This window comes from Physella acuta, unplaced genomic scaffold (assembly GCF_028476545.2).
Source record: "Physella acuta isolate Inbredline_101_S28 unplaced genomic scaffold, ASM2847654v3 ptg001379l, whole genome shotgun sequence".
Lineage (NCBI taxonomy): Eukaryota > Metazoa > Mollusca > Gastropoda > Physidae > Physella > Physella acuta.
The window spans coordinates 1-21,006 of record NW_026732894.1 but is presented as its reverse complement, the minus strand read 5'-3'; the positions used below and the strand labels follow the sequence as shown (position 1 = coordinate 21,006).

Genomic DNA, 21,006 nt, shown 5'->3' with positions numbered 1-21,006 from the left:
AGATTCTTCTTTTTTCAGCTCAGAGAAATAGCCATGTAGTTCGTTTTCAAGAGCTTCAAGATGCCCAGAAATCGCTTCTTTCAAAATTTTAATTATCTCACAATCAGATTCATCTACCACACCGCAGAGTTTCTCAAATTTACAATATTTCCAAGATTTGTTTTCTTTGCAGCTTTGATAAAAATGCCCCGAGATTATCATGGAAAGTTATAATATTCGTTCATTTTCCCTGAAGCTTCAGGTTAAGCTTATCTTGATGTTCGAACATATCTGCTAGGTATGATACTCTCTCCAACCACTCTATGTCTTTTTAAGTATACCAAAAAGACTTGTTTCCTTTGCACTCCCAAGAACAATTTGATTTCAGATTTCAATTAAAAAACACAATTTACAACATTTCGTTTGACAGCCAGCGTACTATAGTGTAGAAGAGCAGAACCTCGTGATCTATATTAATGTTTTTGCTCAGTTCTTTGAAAGCTCCAGATTTTATATAATTTACGACTTATACTAGCAATGGACTCTTGATGTCGATTGGTTAGGGCAGTGGTTAGGGAGCTAAATCTTTTCTGTTTTCTGAAAGCCCGATTTTGAGCTAAACATAGATGGCGCAAACCCCCACAGCCGTTCTAACCCATTTTAATCATCAAGTTTAAAAAAAGATATTTATTTTCTCCATGCTATCTTCACAAAAGAGCAACTCTTTTATCTTTGCTATCATCCGCATGAATATAGACACAGACCAGCAACTGCGAACACGAACTCACGTCTGTTGATTTATCAACATGAAAAGCAGACACTGGTGAAAGCTTAATTTCAATAAAAATGTGTTATTTAACATTTACGTACATGAGATATTCTCCTATTGTTTTTTTTTGCTTGGCATTTTCTATCGCGACTTTATTTGATGCTTGCACTAATGCTGGTGAAAACTTCCTGTTCGATCAAGTCTCTGGCGTTTACAAATAGCTTCTTATCGACGAAAGAACTCCATATATTTTTTGGTGTGTTCCGAATGACTCGTTTCAAATGACGTTTTAGTTTTGAAGTTTTTATAGATTCGTGATTGAGAACAACTTTGTACAGTGCGCTTTGTTTCTTCTATATTACATTTCCAGTGATGTTAATAAGGCCGAATTTCAAAAATTCTTCTAAATATTTATGTTTTGTTTCAAATTACTTAGGTTTAGTATACCAATTGGCGACCCCTCAGAAAGACCTTCGCGACCCCCAGGGGGGTCGCGACCCCCAAGGTTGGGAACCCGTGATCTAGATGATTGTATGGGCAGCAAATCTTCTCCACCAAAATGCGACGGTCCAGTAGACGTAGCTGTAGCCCCTGGAAGTGTCTGACCCTGAGGGACATCAGCTGTCTGTCTGGGGAGCAAGAACCTCAGGAGGACATACACGTCCACCCACCGGCTGACCATCCTGGGGGAGGGAACAATAGCCAGCCAACGGTACATCCCCCTGGGGCCGGCAACCAAGACCTCCCACCGACACATTCTCCTAGACGCCGGACCAATGTCCACACACAGGCAGCTTCTGGGGGCTGCCTCAATGAGGGCTACACTCAAAACTGGTAAAGTCTCGGGTTAATTTAGCTATACACAATTGTCTGTATTGGTAAAAAAATGTTTAATGAAAATTTTACATGGCCTTTATTTAAGAAATATAGATCTAGCTATTTTTTCAACTTACGATTCTCTTACCCTCTTTTTCTATGTATTCTTCATCTGACACTAAATGTTTTCTCTGTTTACATAGTTTCACCTTCTATAAATGGATTGTTACAGTGCTGACGAGAGACGCCATTCAGAAGTTCCAACAGAGAAACCAGCAGAACCAGCTGAAGAAGCTCTGCCGGCCAGTGTCCAGCAACAGGAAGCCACGAGATCAGATGCTGGTCAAGGAAGTGCAGACGAAACAAGAGGAGAGGTCCAACACTGTAGCACAGGGGAGAATGTGGACGCCTTGCCGAGGCCGCCAGTAGTCCAAGGCCAAGCTGGGGTACGCTACAGAAAAGTCAGACCTGTAGAAACAGGGTTACAGGCCGCGAATGTCCAACAAAATCCAGATGGAGTTCAGGAATCGCCAGCGCTGTCTGTGGAAGAGATACGACAGAAGAGAGCTTCACTTCGTAGGAGCTGGTTTCTGGACGAGTCTTAGAGTTTCTGGGCGAGTTTTATAGCTTCAGGACGAGTATTAGAGTTTCTGGACGAGTCTTAGATTTTCTGGACGAGTCTTAGAGTATTTGGACAAGTCGTAGAGCTTCACTCCCTAGGTGCTAGGTGAAGTTGGTGATTGGATGTCCTTGTCCTAATTACCAATGAAGATTTGGTATCCTGTGAGGCTACGACAGGGTCACCGTCGTGGCTGGTTACCCAATAAAACTATGTACCCAGTGAGACTATGTACCCAGTGAGACTATGTACCCAGTGAGACTATGTACCCAGTGAGACTATGTACCCAGTGAGACTATGTGCCCAGTGTGACTATGTACCCAGTGAGACTATGTACCCAGTGAGACTATGTACCCAGTGTGACTAGTTGTCCACTAAAACTTTATACCCAACAAAGGGCAGCTTACATATTTGAACTTTAAAGTGCATTACGAAGTGAATGCAAAATACTGAAATAGTTAGGGTAAAGTTTCGTATAGCAACAACAGTATGTTAAAACTTTTAGTTTGAGACTCTGCAAGCTCAAGCTACATATAGTAACAAATCAGCGTGTTTATTCTACTTGCAAATTGTCATGGTTTGATTATAAAGATTTGTTTAATTTGCTACTAGCATGTTTAGTTTGTTTACTAATTTGTTTCAAGCGTGTTTAGTATTTTTTATACTAATTTTTGTACATGTATGTATTGTATATAAACTAATTTGTTACATTTATGATTAGCATTTTTACTGATTTGCTACATACATGCTAAGTAGGCCTACTTTGATTTGTAAATGCATGTTCAGAATTTTTACGAAGTTGTTACATACATGTTTAGAATTTTTACGAATTTGTTACATACGTGTTTAGTATTTGAACCTATACCTACCGTATCTTTTGTTTAACCGACTTCTAAATAACCTTCATGGTAAGTAATCAAAGAAGAAAACATGAATTGCATCTTTTGTACCTTTGCTTAAACACTTTCTGCTGTTATAAGTTTTCTCATCGATTATTTTTGGTGTGTTGAATACATTAATTAATTAAAAAGACTGTTGTACATTTCGTATTGATAGACTTTTGTGCTTCTGTTATCTGTGGTATTTATTGTTCTGTGTTAAATAAATAAATAAATATATATATATATATATATATATATATATATATATATATATATATATATATATATATATATATATATATATATATATATATATATATTTATATATATATATATATATATATATATATAAGGTAAAAAATGGATATGACAATTGACATTAGCTTGGGAGTGAGGTCATCTTACCCTGATTAATTTTCTGTGTGATTAGCTTGTACTGATGAAAGATTTTTTCCCCCCTGAACGAGGTCTAACAGGCCAATTTTAGCAAGTGCTGTTGCAGAACAGAGGCGTGGCTAGAAAAATGTTAGGCTCAGAGGCGGAACCCACGGAGGACTCGGTTAAGAGACTTGAAATCTACATCGTCACATGGTATTGGGAAACATTTTTGGTTAAGGTCTCATACAGGTTTTCTTACCGACTTTTTTTTTTACCGCGGTTGGGGGGGGGGGGGGGGGGAGGGCGGGGGGAAGACAGTTGAAACTTCCATGAGGGCGGGGGCATTGTGATTGTGATTATCATTGACCAGAAATCTACAGTAGAACGTTAACTGCCATTGATTACTAATTGCCTTAAACATAATATAATTATGGTTATAGTTATGCCGATGGTTACGGTTTGGTTTGGATTAGGGATAGGTATAGGGATGAGGATGGGGATATTAATAGTAATAGAGAAAAGGTAAGGAAGAGGGAAGAAGCTTAATCTGCACATAGCTAGTTTCCCCAAGAGGTAATTATTTTTTCTTATTTTGTCGGCGTAATTAAGACATTCTATAGAAATTATAATGCCTAGACTGTTTAAACTATGCTGTGTTTTCATCTTGACAGATATCAAGTATAATATGTATTTACAAGAGGGGGTAATAACAATGAGGGGGGGTGAATTGACAGGGGTTAATTTTTTTGGTTGATGTGGCAGTATTGAGCAGATGTGTAATTATATGGAGTAATTAATTAGTACTCTAGACACGTATATAAAAGTTTCAACCATTTAACAAGTACGTCACAAAGCGTTTGTTGTTGCTGATTTAAAATCACAAGCGATCCATCCATATAACAACCTGGACACAAATTGCTTTATTGTTGCAATACGTCGTTAGTTTGTAGATCTATACATTTTACTTTCAATACTTTAACATCGAGCTTAGACCTAGCGATCTATTGGACAGGTGAAGTAGAGTTCATATGTTTCTTGAAATCGGCATATAAAGGGAAGGTGTGGTCAGCAATATCACCAGCCGCCTTACGTTCCTTAACGTGAGTTAGGTACCCATCAGAGCTGGGTTGACTCAAGAACTCTACTGACTTTGATCCGGATTCGAACTTGAGACTTTCGGTGATAACAGCCAAGCGATCTACCGCTTAGCCCACGCCGTCCCACTTCGAGCTTATGTAACAGGCCACATAGTTATAAACATTTCGCGAATAGTAAATTATGACATCATACAAAAATGCAAGCTAATTACTCTGGCTAGCAGACAGGACTAATTATCTCATAGGTCGAGGCCAAGTTCGGAACTCGCCGTAATTATGGAAATCACCTAATTAATGCGAAAACTATTGCGTAATTGCGACATTTTGGTTGCGTTTATTAGCGAGTTTTAATGTATAAAGTTGTCTTTTTCAAGCTGTATGCTGCAACTATAAAGGACAATTCATTTACTAGTGAGCTGTTCCGTAGGCGCGTATGCGTTTGTGCGACAACCTGTGTTTTTATTTTAAAATATTATTTCGTAAATCAAAAGAGGGGAAAGAAACATGCACATTTCTTTGATAGTTAAGGGTTTTTGTATAGTCTTAATTCTGTTTTATTATTATTATTACTTTAATTATAATTCTAAGGAAATCAAGTAAATACTGTTTTTAGGTTAGGTTAAAAAAATAATTTCATGTGGATGTATAAACAAATATATATGGTTAATATACCCTGTGCAATGGTAATGATTGAATAAAACCAATCACAACTGTGTTTAAAATCACGTCAGTATTTCAAGGACCACGTTATTACTCTATTCGGGCATACTTGAATAAAATGAGGGGACATAATATGGCTGTTTTGATGGTTAGTTCATTCGTTATTTATAATTCAATCTGGTATAACTTTTGTCTATGTTCATTACATATATATAACATAAAATTAATCATGTTTTAGCTTTTTGTCTTAATCTGGATGAAAATTTCAAATTTGAAATATTTTAAAATCGTTTTCTTTTGTAAAAAAGGAGTGTATTTTTAAAATGAGAAATAGCTCATTATCTGAAAGGAAAAAATAAAAGTCGTTTTTTCATGACAGTGATGTTCGAATAAAATTTTATAAATCTTTTTATATTGGCCTACGCCGATGACACGACTTTTCTACTTCAATCTGAGAAAGCCATAAAGACAGTAATGGAAAGATTTATTGACTTTGGTAAAGCCAGTGGCGGAAAAATCAACACGGACAAATCGAAGGTTATGGGGGCAGGACAATGGGTAGACAAAGACGACTACAATACAGACATCACAGTGGTGGACAAACTAAAAATTTACGGAATAACCTATACAGACGACAACAAGATTAAAGACAATGCTACCTGGCTAAAGCTGACCGAGAAAATAGAATCGTGCCTTAAAAAATACAAAAATATTAACACAACGATCTTCGCCAGAGCCGCCTTAGTGAACAGATATGTCATACCTAAAATAATATTCATAGCAACAAATTCTGTGATACCTAACAGATTCATTAAAACAACGAACAAGCAAATTAGGGAATTCATCTTTAAAAACACAATTAGAAACATTAGCAACAAAACTTTGATACAAAGCAAGCTAAATGGAGGCATAGGGCTACACGATATACATACAAAAATCAATGCCTTTAGGTTAAAACACTTAGACAGAATTAGGATAGAGCCACACAACCACCCATTGGCTCAATACTATATAGGGCTTAAAATAAAGAATATCCTCAAAGTTAATATCACAACACCACATTATGGAGGGAATGATATAGGGAACTTCTACAGAGAAATATTAAAAATATCTAAAGGAAACAGCAACATCATTGGAGAAAAGTCCAAAAAAATATACGACATCCTAGTCGAGAAACAAGCAACCCCTCTATACCATAGGATTAAATGGGCTAGAGAGTACAATACAATAGATATAAGCGACACCTTCAGAAACTTACATAAGAAGCAAATAACACCCAAAGAAAGAGAGATTAGCTATAGGTTAATATTTAACACAACCCCAATCCCACGCAACAACTTTAAAATTGCATGCCAGACCTGCAAACAAAACATACACGAGACAGAAAAACACATTTTTTTAGAATGTAGTACAATTCGATTAGCAAAACAAACACTAATGACCATTTTGAAAACAAACAAAACAATCACTGTAAACAAAGCTATTACATTTAACGAAATCAACAAGACGCAACATATGACGACGACAAACTGATTGCGACGGCCGTCTTTAGATCACTAGTCTGGTATTTACGAAATAAGATATAGTATGACAGATTTAAATATACAGACAAAGCTATCAATGAAATATTTAAATCGAGACTTAGATCAAGACTCAGTCAATACACAGACAATTTCGACGGACAGCAGACAATATAAAATGCAAACTATTAAAATAATTATGTTTAGGTGACATTATGGACAGATATTTTCAGGTCTTCTTTTTCCCACAGCACCGGTATAGTCTTTGCCCTCATTTAAAATTCATCAAAAAGTGTCAATTATGGCCTTAGTTTGAGACCACTGCCCTACTAGGCCTAAAGTATGTCAAATTTGACCTTGATCTGCAATTTTGTTAATGCTAGTTCTATAGCTGACCCACGTATAGCGCCATATCTAAGACGTGTCAAAACTGGCCTTGAACTGTTCCTCTTATACTTTGCTTCAAAATAGAACGTGTCAAAATACAGCCTCGAACAACTGTTACACTTCTCTCCCCAATGCAGTGTCACATGTCTTTTCATGACGTAGTAAGTAAAACACGGCTTGCCGCCTCCGCTAAGTTTGGCCTAAAGGGGAATAATCTTCTTTCCAAAAAAAGAAAAAAAGATAACACCACCATCAACCCATTTGGTATCCAATTAGAGTCTACTATGCATCTGTTTATCGCTTTCTACCTTTTATTTACATATTGTTAATATTTTCTATTAATTCCTCACGCTGTTTATATTGCAAAAAATTCTCAACAAAACTGTAAAAACACTTAAGACTATTATGGAAAAAAAAACCGTGTTTGTATTTCTTTAATTCTGGTTATCTTCATTTGAATTGTTGATCCTTTTTTTTAATAATGTTCACCATTTTGTTCATGTAATGACAATTTTTATTAATGTTTGAACTATGTTAAATACACACTATGTCAAGCACACACACATTTGTATATGTTGATGTAATGATTTCTATTTGAAAATAAAGATATTAAAAAAAAAAAAAAAAAAAAAAAAATAAATCTTATTTTTATAAAATAAATAAATATAACAGGGGATGGGAACTCGGGCTATAGACATGATTTTTAATCCATTTTAAATACTTAAAGTTTTAAAAATAGAATAAAATCTCGTAGACAAAAGAATTGCACACTAAGTGAACGCCAAATAAAAAAGTGCATAATAGTGCGCAATATTATTAGTACTTTATAAATTTACATGCGTTTTTTGAGAAATCGGAAATAGCGTAAATTAGTACTTTCGGTCAACGGCAATTACTCAAAATTTGACAGAAGGTAGAGGATTAGATCTTTTACTTACATGTGAAATTTCATTTATCTATCTGAAATAGTACTCAAGTTATAGGCTTTTGAAAAATTCAAAGTAGAAAAAGTACCACTTCCGGTTATCGGAAATCGCTCAAAAGTTGATACGGATCTACGATTTTGATAAAATATTTATATATGAAATTTTATCAATCTAGATATAACGGTACTCAAGTTATCGTGTTTACACACGGACACACAGACAGACAAACAGATAAGGCTCAATCCCTTCCAACACTAAAAATTAAGAACGAAGAAGAAAGAAGAAGAACACACGTTCCATTGGTTACATTATCAGGTCACAAGGAGGCTGTCTCATCTACAGTTTAGATCGATGGCTCAAACGTTTCTACATCTTCATCGGACCATACACTTCGTGTTTGGGATATATCATGCTCAGAACAAGTTCAAGTTTTGGAAAGTTCCAAAGAATTTTTTTCAATTTCACACTCGCCACTTTCTAACTTGATAGTGTCTACATCAGCTGACAAGCATTGTTACGGGTCAGTTGAGGTCAGGTTAGAATAGGGTAGAATAGTCTCGAACTTAGGGGAGAGTGCGTGTGTGAGTTGAGTTCACCCTAGAATATTGTTAACCCCGGTGTGTTTATGTATTGTTATCCCAAGGTCGAATGCGGTATAAAAGCTGGAGTGAATGATTGTCGGGGGTTAGTTGCTAGCGGTTAGGACGAGGGCTACGCTTGAATGTATTTGAGACGGGATCTTCTTCTTCTTCTTCGTTCTTAATTATTAGTGTTGAAGGGGATCGAGATTTATCTGCCAGTGGGTTTGAACTCGAGACTTTGTTCGAATTTATCAACCATGAGCTTTTTGCCGACTCGACCACGCCTCCAACACAATTAAGCGTTACGTGTCAACTGGTTATGCGCCATTGACTCCGATTTCAGCCTGCTTTTCTTTTTGGATTTGCTTCCATAGCCTTTGTCCAACCAAGAACAAACTACAAGGCAGCAGTTGTTTAATTTTGGAGTTGTCTCTCCTAGAAGAGTGGCTGTCCCCAGCTAACGAGCCTCATCTGCCCGAGGGTTCGAACTCGAGACTTTTCGGTTTAGCATCCATGAGCTTTACCGACTCGACCACGCCGACCCTGAGACGGGATAAAAGTAGCGAACGAAGTCTTGAAGAGTTGTCATTTATCTGAAACCAACCCAGAACGTAACAAGCATGTGAGACTGCATGATATTAGAACAAAAGAAATGAAAGGAACATACAGACCCATTCCGGCGCCCGGGGCGAACTATCAAATTTCAGCCACGTTCCTGGAATAAAAATATACTTATTCTCGTTGGCGAAAAACGGCCCCCAACTTTTGGACGCCTTAATTATTCGCAAGATTGATTTAAATCACAGTTAAATAAACAAGTAGAGCAGAGTATAATCTATTTCCTGAACTTTGACTGTGCACAATGCAGTAATGCAGCTCAAAATGGGATTTTACATTTTTTTATCCTATCCAGTTTGGAGCCCCACCCGCCCTCCCCTAGCTACGCCTCTGGGAGTATACACTTCACATACAGGATGGGTTTCCAGTGTGGGCTGGTCAAAGTCGATTGAATATTTATTTATTTCTCGATCACACGACATGCTAAAGCAGCACTCTACAATCTGATTGGTCAAGATGATAAAATTCTTGCTGTGGACTGGTCCATTCCAGATTTAATTAATGTTGTCTGAAGGGGCAGACAATCAACTTAAAATATTCAATTACAACAAATAAAAATCCATTTAAAAAAAAATAATATCTTAGCTTGATTGTCAGAGATTGTGTGGTGATACGACGATGCAGTGGCGTAGTGAGGAGGGGGTGGCGGGGGGACATGTGTCCACGGGCGCCGAGCTTAGGGGGGGGGGCGCCAAAATGGTTGGAAAAACAAATTGAAAGTTTGAGAGGGGGTGGTGCATATCAAAAGTTCGAGGGGGGGGGGGTGCAATTCGAAAGTTTGTCCCCGGGCGCTATGCATCTGCGACGATTGATTGATTAGCCCAATTGTCAGTGAAAAGATATAAAAATAGTGTATCTCTTGTAGTATGGCACCAATGTTTACTGTGTAGTTCATTTTGTTTATCATTACCGAAAACATGACTTCATTCATTCAACTAACAAAAGCTAAAATGTTTGAAACAAAAAATAATTGCTTTAAAAAAATATATAGACTATAACAAAAATAATCAATGTTTTGAAGAATAAATTAAAATAATCAAAGTACACTTTCTTTTCTCGATTAAAACTGTTGTCATTGTTCCGTAGGTGCAGAGAAAGTATACACTTAGGATCTGTTTGTTTCCATACTATTTTTGTTTTGTTTTCTAGCTGGTTGTGTTTTTGGTCGGGAAATCCCAATCTCGGGACCCGCCCCGGTCGTTGAAAAACCGCTACGAGAAGTTTGAGTGGAGGAGCATGGAGGAGCTGATCACTGCTAGCCTGGGGGGTATCGGAGGTGAGTTTAAACATCGGAATGTTGTGGGTTATAGGTTTGATACATCATGATGTTATTGGTGGTAATGTTGATACATCATGATGGTAAGTTAGTTTCGGTACATTATGTTATAGGTGGTAAGTTTAATACGTCTTTTTAAAACATCATGATGTTATATATGATAAGTTTGATACACCATGATGTTATGGGTGGTATGCTTAAAACATCATGATGTTATAAGTGGTAAGTTGAATTCATCATGATGTTACAGGTAATAGGTTTGATACATCATGATGTTATAGCGGATATGTTTGATACATCACGAATTAATAACAATTCTCCTGTCAAATCGACATTGTCAAATCGACATTGTTAAATCGACGTTTTCCATATGACATTGTGAAATCGATAATGAAAAATCGACATTGTTAATTGACATTGTGAAATCGACATTGTTAAATTGACATTGTACAATCGACTTTGTTAAATCGACATAATTAGATCGATATTTTTAAAATCCATTTTTGCCCTTTTTAAAAACTCTGTTTCACCCAGCTGCCGTTAACATGATGGAAGGAGAAAATGGCAACATCATGGCAGAGCTGGACATGGTACTCACACCAGAGCAGTTTGTCAAACTGTACCAGCCGCCCTCAGTGGAGTCAGTGATGTTTTGATATTTTGTCAGCACTTTGTGTTTACATGGTTGTTGTGTCATCATGTACTAGCCGTTGTCAGATGAGTCAGTGATGTTTTGATATTTTGTCAGCACTTTATGTTTACATGGTTGTTGTGTCATCATGTACCAGCCGTTGTCAGATGAGTCAGTGATGTTTTGATATTTTGTTAGCACTTTGTGTTTACATGGTTGTTGTGTCAAACTGTACCAGCCGCCGTCAGATGAGTCAGTGATGTTTTGATATTTTGTTAGCACTTTGTGTTTACATGGTTGCTTTGTCAAACTGTACCAGCCGCCGTCAGATGAGTCAGTGATGTTTTGATATTTTGTCAGCACTTTGTGTTTACATGGTTGTTGTGTCAAACTGTACCAGCCGTTGTGAGATGAGTCAGTGATGTTTTGATACCCCACATTCTGTCAGCACTTTGTGTTTACATGGTTGTTTTGTAAGGGTACACAAGCGTCGGTATATGTTTAGCTTGAACACTTTTTGAAACTATAACTATAGCGGATATGTGCACTTGTCTATTTTCTATTGTCCATCTAAACTATTGTCCAGTCCCTTTTCGTCTTGTCCAGCCCTTATTCAATTGTCCATCTTTTTTAACTCTTGAAGCACAAACATTTTTATTGTCCTACCCTCTGACCTGTTGAAAAGCCCACCCCCACTATCCTCTCACCTGTTGAGAAGCCCACCCGCTACCCTCACCTGTTGAGAAGCCCACCCCCACAACCCTCTCAGCTGTTGAAAAGCCCACCCAACAACCCTCTCACCTGTTGAGAAGCCCACCCCACCACCACTCTATACATATCTACCCACAGTAACCCTTACTTTAACATTAACCAATTACAACATAAACTACACCGAATCCTATGCTAGTTCCCATCTTACATGTGGGTTTAACTGTTGCTGTCAATAAATCTTGCAGGGAAATGGCTAAGATGGGACTGAAGCCAGCACAACACAACAACAACAACAACAACAGCAACAACATTAACAAGGGCTCGCGCACCCGCAGTAAAAGGAAAGCCATAAGAGACACAACGCTGAGGTGGCCCAATGCTGAAATACCGTACTTGTTCGCTGGAGGAGATTTCTGTAAGTTCTAAGACAAAGACGGTAATTCTTAGCTCGAAATTACCGTAAACATCCACATAAATACCGTACTTGTTCGCTGGAGGAGATTTCTGTAAGTTCTAAGACAAAGACGGTAATTCTTAGCTCGAAATTACCGTAAACATCCACATAAATATTGTACTTTTTCACAGCAGGAGATTTCTCATGTATGTCTATGTATGTCTATGTACATATATGTCTATGCACACGTATGTCTATGTCACAGCCAAACCAGAAGAGTACATGATGAGGCGAGCTATGACGGAGTGGGAACGTTACACCTGTATGAAGTTTAGACCGGCCAATGACTCGGATAAAAACAGTCTCAGAATTCAGGGTGGCCTCGGGTAGGTGACTCACATTATATTACAACATATTAGTTTTGTTTAAAAACAATCTAATCGAACCTATGTACGGTTTAGATATCCTCAGAGAATTGACTGAAAGAGCGACTCCTGGCCAGTGCTAGGTACCAGTCAGCTTTGTTTCTTTAAGATGCTGGGCGACTAGAAATGAAATGTGTATTACCCTTGTACATCAGTCTATGAGCAGGCATGTTTTGTTTATACTTATCCAGTCATGAAGGTTGACTTGGAATTTGGCCCTAATCCAGCCACACATTTAAGCGCAGTTATGTAAGCGTTAAATTAACTGATTGCATCTTAATTACTCTTACATCCATAATACGTTTTAACGTGGTTAACGAAGCTTTAAACTTTACACTTTCTTTTAACCGAACTCGCAACGTAAAACAAAAGTAACACAAGTTTTTAAATAACTTTAACCTTATTATAACAACTGAAGCTAAACCTAACATAAATCTAAATACTTTTAAAAACTTTGCTTTTAATCAAGTCTATTCTTAGTTATATTATATGGTACTCTGAGAATAACAGCACCACAATCTTCCACACCGTCTCACCGTATGACAACAACAGCTGTCTTTACTCTCAACCAGAGGCGTAGTGACCCATTCCTGAGCCAGGGGCGAACGATCGATTTTGCGCCCCCTCCCCCATTTTAAACACAAGTTATGTTTAAACACAAGTAATGTAGAAAACAGTTAAATAAATCTGGAAAGATAAGTAGTAGTTTGCTTTCTTAACTTTGACTGTGTATAATTCAGTAATGCAGCTCAGAATGTGCTATTTTATTTTATCTTACACCCAGTTTGGCACCCTCGTTACGCCTCTGCTCCCAACCAGGTGTAACAGTACCACATTACTTAAACTGTAACTCTTTGTTTACTCTGAGCCAGGTGAAATAATACCACATTACTTAAACTGTAACTCTTTGTTTACTCTGAGCCAGGTGAAATAATACCACATTACTTAAACTGTAACTCTTTGTTTACTCTGAGCCAGGTGAAATAATACCACATTACTTAAACTGTAACTCTTTGTTTACTCTGAGCCAGGTGAAATAATACCACATTACTTAAACTGTAACTCTTTGTTTACTCTGAGCCAGGTGAAATAATACCACATTACTTAAACTGTAACTCTTTGTTTACTCTGAGCCAGGTGAAATAATACCACATTACTTAAACTGTAACAATGCCATTAACATCTTTGTTTACTCCCAACCAGGTGTAACAGTACCACATTAAACTGTAACTATTTACCATTCACACATTTGTTTACTCCTAACCAGATGTAACAGTACCACATTAAACTGTAACCATCTGCCATTAACACCTTCGTTTACTCCCAACCAGGTGTAACTCACAGCTTGGCATGGTTGGCGGTGCTCAGATCTTAAACCTACAACCTCCAGGTTGCCGATTTGTAAGTGAACCTCGTCCTTCGTGTTAGAAAATAGTTTTGATGTAAACTACACCATCGTGTTCAGTTTTTTAAATTACTAAAATACATCATATTGTGACATTTATTCTTCTCTTAAGAAGAAGAAAACTGATAAGCGTTATGTGACTTGACTTGTTAATTGTTTTTGGTTTTCGGTGTGTAGAGAGTATTTTCATTTTCCAAAGATCGACGTATTATAAGTGGTCGAAATTTTGCTCGGCAGTTTAGATCCATGACTACAGACAAAAGAACGAAGAAGCAAATTAAATAAAAGTACCTGGTACCAATGTGTAACCTTTGACCCCCAGAAAGGGCAGTCATGTTCATGTCATGTTTGCCTGTCGTCCCTACTGGGACATAGGCCGCTGACAAGAGCTTTCCAGGCGCCTCTGTCCAGGGCTAGTCTCTCCAACTGTCCCCAGGTGTATCCAATCTTCTTGGTGTCTTCTTCCAGGTCACGTCTCCAGGCCTTTCCTGGTCTGCCTCTCTTCCTCCTGCCTTGTGGATTCCAGGTGAGGGCCTGTCTTGTTATGCTGGATACAGGCTTCCTGAGTGTGTGGCCAATCCATTTCCATTTTCTCTGGAGGATCTCTACTTCAACTGGCAGTTGATTTGTCCGTTGCCATAGAACATCATTTCTGATGGTTTTAGGCCAGCGGATTCGCAGGATCTTTCTGAGGCATGCGTTTATAAATTATTGTATTTTCTTCTTATTTATAGCAGTTATTCTCCATGTCTCGGCTCCATAGAGTAAAACAGGTTTTACTAGTGTGTTGAAGATCCTGATTTTTATTCCAAGGGTTAAATCTCCCGAACCCCAAACATTTTTTAGTTGGTTGAAGACTGCTCTTGCCTTACCCGTCCTTATTTTTATGTCTGCTTCTGTCCCACCCTGCTTATCAACAATACTTCCAAGGTAGGTGAATCTATCCACTTCTTCTGGGCAGTAACTGATCTAATTTTTAACCTTTGGCCCCCAGAAAGGGCTGTACTTGACCTAATTATTTAACCTCTGACCTCCAGAAAGGGCTGTACCTACACGAAATCGGCCACGCCATCGGTCTAGTCCACGAGCACCAGCTGCCCGACAGAGACAACTACATCAGCATCCTCTACCACAACGTCGAGCCGCACATGCGCATCTGGTTCAACAAGTACTCAACCGCCGAGGTCAACCAGATGCGCGTGCCTTACGAGTACTCGTCCGTCATGCACTACGGTGTCACGGTGAGTCACCAATTGGGTTAGCCGTACCTCACCACACTATATCTTTTGATGTTCAATAAAATAAGCTTTCACCTCAACGAATACCCCAACCCTATCACTAAAATGTTACATATTAACTAGTATCATTTTGAGGTCACCCAGCTCTAATTAGTACCGGACTCAAATTAGAAAAGTAATGTAAATTCTTAATGTCTTGACCAAAAACAATTCTTCTAAATGAAAGTCACTAACACTTGTTAAATCCACTTCCTCTCTGCTATGAACCCCCATTACAAAAGTGGTGTTTGAAGGAGCTTAATTGTGTCCTTAATTAAACGAATACACTGGTACTGCATACGGTACCTTGCAGGCGTTCTCTAAAGACCAAACCAACAAGACGATAGAACCGCTGGACAAGACAAAGGAGGCGTCCATTGGCAATGTCTATCTGAAGGAGCTGGCTTACTCGGACGTGTGGGCGGTGAACCTTATGTACAACTGCTCAGGTAGGTTCAGTTCAGGTAGGTTTAAGTCAGGTAAGTTTAAGTCAGTTAAGTTTAAGTCAGGTAGGTTTAAGTCAGGTAGGTTTAAGTATGGTAGGCTTAAGTCAGGTAGGTTTAATTTAGGTAGGTTTAAGTAAGGTAGGTTTATATCAGGTATGTTTATATCAGGTATGTTTATGTCAGGTAGGTTTATGTCAGGTATGTTTATGTCAGGTAGGTTTATGTCAGGTAGGTTTATGTCAGGTAGGTTTAAATCAGGTAGGTTTAAGTCAGGTAGGTTTATGTCAGGTAGGTTTAAGTCAGGTAGATTTAAGTCAGGTAGGTTTAAATCAGTTAAGTTTAAGTCAGGTAGGTTTATGTCAGGTAGGTTTAAATCAGGTAGGTTTAAGTCAGGTAGGTTTAAGTCAGGTAGGTTTAAGTCAGTTAAGTTTAAGTCAGGTAGGTTTATGTCAGGTAGGTTTATGTCAGGTAGGTTTATGTCTGGTAGGTTTATGTCTGGTAGGTTTATGTCAGGTAGGTTTATGTCAGGTAAGTTTATGTCAGGTAGGTTTAAGTCTGGTAGGTTTATGTCAGGTAGGTTTATGTCAGGTAGGTTTATGTCAGGTAGGTATAAATCAGTACGGTAAAGTCATGTTGGTTTAGGTCAGGTAGGTTTAAGTCTGGTAGGTTTAAGTCAGGTATGTTTATGTCAGGTAGGTTTATGTCAGGTATGTTTATGTCAGGTAGGTTTATGTCAGGTAGGTTTATGTCAGGTAGGTTTAAATCAGGTAGGTTTAAGTCAGGTAGGTTTATGTCAGGTAGGTTTAAGTCAGGTAGATTTAAGTCAGGTAGGTTTAAATCAGTTAAGTTTAAGTCAGGTAGGTTTATGTCAGGTAGGTTTAAATCAGGTAGGTTTAAGTCAGGTAGGTTTAAGTCAGGTAGGTTTAAGTCAGTTAAGTTTAAGTCAGGTAGGTTTATGTCAGGTAGGTTTATGTCAGGTAGGTTTATGTCTGGTAGGTTTATGTCTGGTAGGTTTAAATCAGTACGGTAAAGTCAGGTAGGTTTAAGTGATGCAGGTTTGAGTCAGGAGACAGTTAGGTTTAAGCCATGTAAGTTAAGTCATGTAGGTTTTAATTTAAGTAGCTTTTAATGAGATATGTTCACGAAAGGTAAGATTAAGACAGCCTCCGTTCAGGTAGGTTAAATGTGTTGGAGTCATATGTTTAATTCGTGTGTATTAAATCATGTCTTAAGTTACGTTAAAATTAGTTGTTTTTTTTATGTCACGTAGGTTTATGTCATGTATTTTTCTAAAGGTCGGTAGGTTTAACGAAAATAGGTTTCAGTCAGAAATGTTTTATTTCTAATACTGATTTTAAACTTTTCAAACCGATACCTTTAAAATAGAAGTTTTAATGTTGCAACAACGCAACAAGTTTGTGTTCAAACTTAGGAAGACATTTTTTATATTTAAATTAACAAGGCCTACCCCCCCCCCCCCCCCCCCCATCCCCGTCACTAAATAGCCCTCTACTTTTAAAAACAATTAATTAAAATAAAAGTTTCTTCTAAATGCTCACGTTTGACTAAATACGCACCAATTCAGCAAACCGTTGACACATGATTTTTTTCAGGTCACTGCCCAGACCAAAAGAAATGTGGGTCAGACGGCCATCTTGACCAGAATTGTAACTGTATCTGTCGAGACGGCAGTTCGGATTGTGACCGGACCAAACAGGTCAAAAATGATTGTAAGTTTTTCTCATGTTGAAGATGAAGAAAATGATTGTAAGTTTTTCTCCCGAAGAACACAATGTTTGAAATATTGACGCAAACTAACAGTATTATTTTCTGAAATTAGAACAGGCTAGTAATATAAGGGACATAACCGATAAATAGAGAAATTAAGAGGAGATAAACGGGTTATTTTTCCTTTTGTAGTTTAAATCAGTATTTGTTATATATTAGCTAGCCAGAAGTAATGTTAGTTATACAAGAGACATAGAAAATAAAAATTAAAAAAAATTAAGCGAAGTTTAAAACTTAATTTTCTTTAACAAGTATTCTATACACCATTTGTTTTATAAATGCTATTCATAAACAATGTCAGTAGACCTGGGACATAAGCAATGTAATAGGAAAATGAAATGGAGTCGTCGTAAGGTTTACTTAATTATAAATTCCAACGATGATCAACTTTTTTAATCTTTAAAAATTTCAGTAAAGTGTTTCAGGTTGTTTTTTTTTTTTACTTTCTCGTATATACGAAGTATAGAGACAGTCTTGTAATCGTGCAAAAAAAAAAAAAAAAACGAGATTTTTTACAAATCTCGACGTTTTACATCTCACTGATACGGAAAAACATAATTTTGCCATCTTGTCCGTATGTCTGTGTGTCTATCTGTGTGTCTGTCTGTCTGTATGTCTGTGTGTGTAAACACGATAACTTGAGTACCGTTACAGCTAGGTTGTTGAAATGTCATATATAAGTATTTTATCAAAATCGTAGATCCGTATCAACTTTTGAGCGATTTCCGATAACCGGAAGTGGTACTTTTTCTGCTTTGAATTTTTCGAAAGCCTATAACTTGAGTACTATTTCAGATAGATAAATGAAATTTAACATGTAAGTAAAAGATCTAATTCTCTACCTTCTGTCAAATTTTGAGTAATTTTCGTTAACCGGAAGTACTAATTTACGCTATTTCTGATTTCTCAAGAAACTAATGTAAATTTTTAAAGTACTAATAATATTGCGCACTATTATGCACTTTTTATTTGGCGTTCACTTGGTGTGCAATTCTTTTGTCTACGAGATTTTATTCTATTTTTAAAACTTTTAAGTATTTAAAATGGATTAAAAATCATGTCTGTAGCCCGAGTTCCCATCCCCTGTTATTTTATATAAGAATATTCGAGAAAGTTTTGGGGAGATCACTCCCGGTTTATTTTTAATTTTTTTTCTTTATATTTAGACGTTTTGTATTAGATCTATGTATAAGTAAACCATCTTAAATGAATGAAAACAGGCTACAAGTAAGAAAGAAATATTACTATTGTAAATCTGTATCAGTCCTCACAAGCCGATGATGAAAACTGTAATACTAAAGCGAACACACAACTGACGCTATAAATTACGTGTCTGAGGCGAAAAAAAAAAATAAAAAATTAATCTTTAAAAATAAAATAAAGATTTCCCCACTAGAAGAAATGTAAATAAACAGGATACATAAATCGGTGAAATATTGAAATTATGGGTAGGTAAAAAATTGTTTTTAAAAAAGATTTTATCATTATTGACAAGCATTTGTTTCTTGGTTAGCTACATAATTGTTAGTTTTACAAGGAATATAACTAATTAACAGGGAAATTGAGAAGGGGGTGGGGGGGGGGGGGGGGGAAAGGGGGGGGGGGGGGGTAATAGAACAAAACAATTTTTTTTTTACTGAACAAGATTTTTGTTTACTCGCTAAACGCATGAACATGTAAAGAGAGGTAACCGAGTAATTTCTCTTTGAACACTTAACAAAACAGCAGTTGTCTTTCTTGTTTCCCCAGCCAAATGTGTGAACACATACGACAGCTGGGCCTGCTACGTGTGGGCCAATCAGGGCGAGTGTGAGAGAAATCCCGTCTTCATGGGGTCCAGCTGCTCAAAGGCGTGTGCAAAATGTGGGGGAGGGGCGGACAAGACGGGTAGGTTTTTCTATAGCTTGAAGAGTGGTTCTAAACTCAAGTGTAAGGTCCCCAAAACAGAATGTAGTTAGGGCCGTGGCGTAGCGAGGTCGGGTGTCACCCCCCAGAGGCGTAGCGACCCTTCCCGGGGACAAACTTTCAAGTTTTCGATTTGCACCCCCAACCCCTTCAAACTGTCGATTTGCACCACCCCCCCTCAAGTTTTCCATTTGCCCCCCCCCCCCCCTTCAAACTTTCTATTTGCACCCCCATCAAGTTTTTCTCTATATATTTTGCTATTTTTTGCCTTGGTGTCAACCCCCTAAATGGTGTCACCCTTTGCGGTCCGCACCCCCGCCCCCCCCCCCCCCCTCGCTACGCCCCTGAGTTAGGGTCCCCAACTACAAAATGTAGTTAAAATTTAATGAAGGTACAATGAGTATTGAGGTTGTAGAAATGTCTTAGTTTAAACGTCTGTTTAAATAATGGTCTGTCTAAATGGATGTTTATGAAATAGTCTGTTTGCATAAGTTTGATTCAATTTCTGTTGCTTGCTTGCTTAAAATTTTTAAACCTGGCGGTCCATAAGGCAGATGGAGAAGAGTTTATCTGAAATGTCGACTAAAATGTCGGTTTTATATATTTGTGTAAATGTTGCAACACGACTGTTTACAAGTCTGTTTCAGTGTCTGTTTACATGGCTGTTTCTGTTTCCGCAACTGTTAGCACGACTATTTACACGACTATTTACACGACTATTTACAAAACTGTTAACACAAATGTTTACACTACTATTTACACGACTTTGTACACGACTATTTTTACGACTACTTACTCGACTATTTCCACGACTATTTCCACGACAGTTTACACTACAGTTTACACGACTGTTTACACGACTATTTACACGACTGTTTACACGACTATTTCCACGACTGTTTACAACTTTGACCCCAGAGACGACATGTGCAGACGTGGAGAGACCGGAGAGATGCGCCGTGTGGAGGTCGAGGGGTGACTGTGTCCACTAACGTCGTCTGGATGTCTAGACACTGCAGGCAAACCTGCAACCTGTGTGGTGACGTCACGTCTAGACCCCGAAGGTAAGGAGGGGGGGGGGGGGGGGGGGGCTGTACCCTGTGTGGTGTCGTCACATCCGAAGGTAAGGAGGGGGAGGGTTAGCCTGTGTGGTGACGTCACGTCTAGACCCGAAGGTAAGGGGGGGGGGTTAGCTTGTGTGGTGACGTCACGTCTAGACCGGAAAGTAAGGAGGGAGTAACTTGATTGATGACTACACATGCAGACCTGAAGGTAACGGGGGGGGGGGGGGTATCATGAGTGGTGACGTCACATCAAGACCCTAAGTAATGGGGGGGTTTAACCTGTGTGATGACGTCACATCTAGACCTGAAGTTAAAAGGGGTGTAGCTACAAATCTAAGAGGACATTTTGACACCCGTTGTAAGTAGAAAATGAACACTAGACTGGTTTAAGTGTCCTGGCGATAGGAGGGAAAAGACCCACAATCTGAAAGATAAGGTTCCTCAGAACCTATT

General features: G+C 38.1%; 1 protein-coding gene and 1 pseudogene across 1 annotated transcript; both read left to right on the top strand.

Moving 5' to 3' along the window:
- Positions 1–1,193: 1,193 nt before the first annotated feature.
- LOC131927172 (uncharacterized) lies at positions 1,194–2,169 on the top strand. Its single transcript, XM_059282891.1, has 2 exons — positions 1,194–1,582; positions 1,797–2,169. The coding sequence occupies exons 1-2, from the start codon at positions 1,308–1,310 to the stop codon at positions 2,167–2,169; spliced, it is 648 nt and encodes a 215-aa protein (XP_059138874.1). The 5' UTR covers positions 1,194–1,307.
- Positions 2,170–3,587: 1,418 nt separating this feature from the next.
- Positions 3,588–20,553, top strand: LOC131927171 (zinc metalloproteinase nas-13-like; annotated as a pseudogene).
- The last annotated feature ends 453 nt before the right edge of the window (positions 20,554–21,006 follow it).

Excerpts from the sequence above, each read along its gene's own strand:
- LOC131927172 (XM_059282891.1), top strand. The coding sequence starts at position 1,308 with ATGCGACGGTCCAGTAGACGTAGCTGTAGCCCCTGGAAGTGTCTGACC. Across the intron at positions 1,583-1,796 it reads GAGGGCTACACTCAAAACTG|TGCTGACGAGAGACGCCATT; the intron begins GTAAAGTCTCGG and ends GGATTGTTACAG.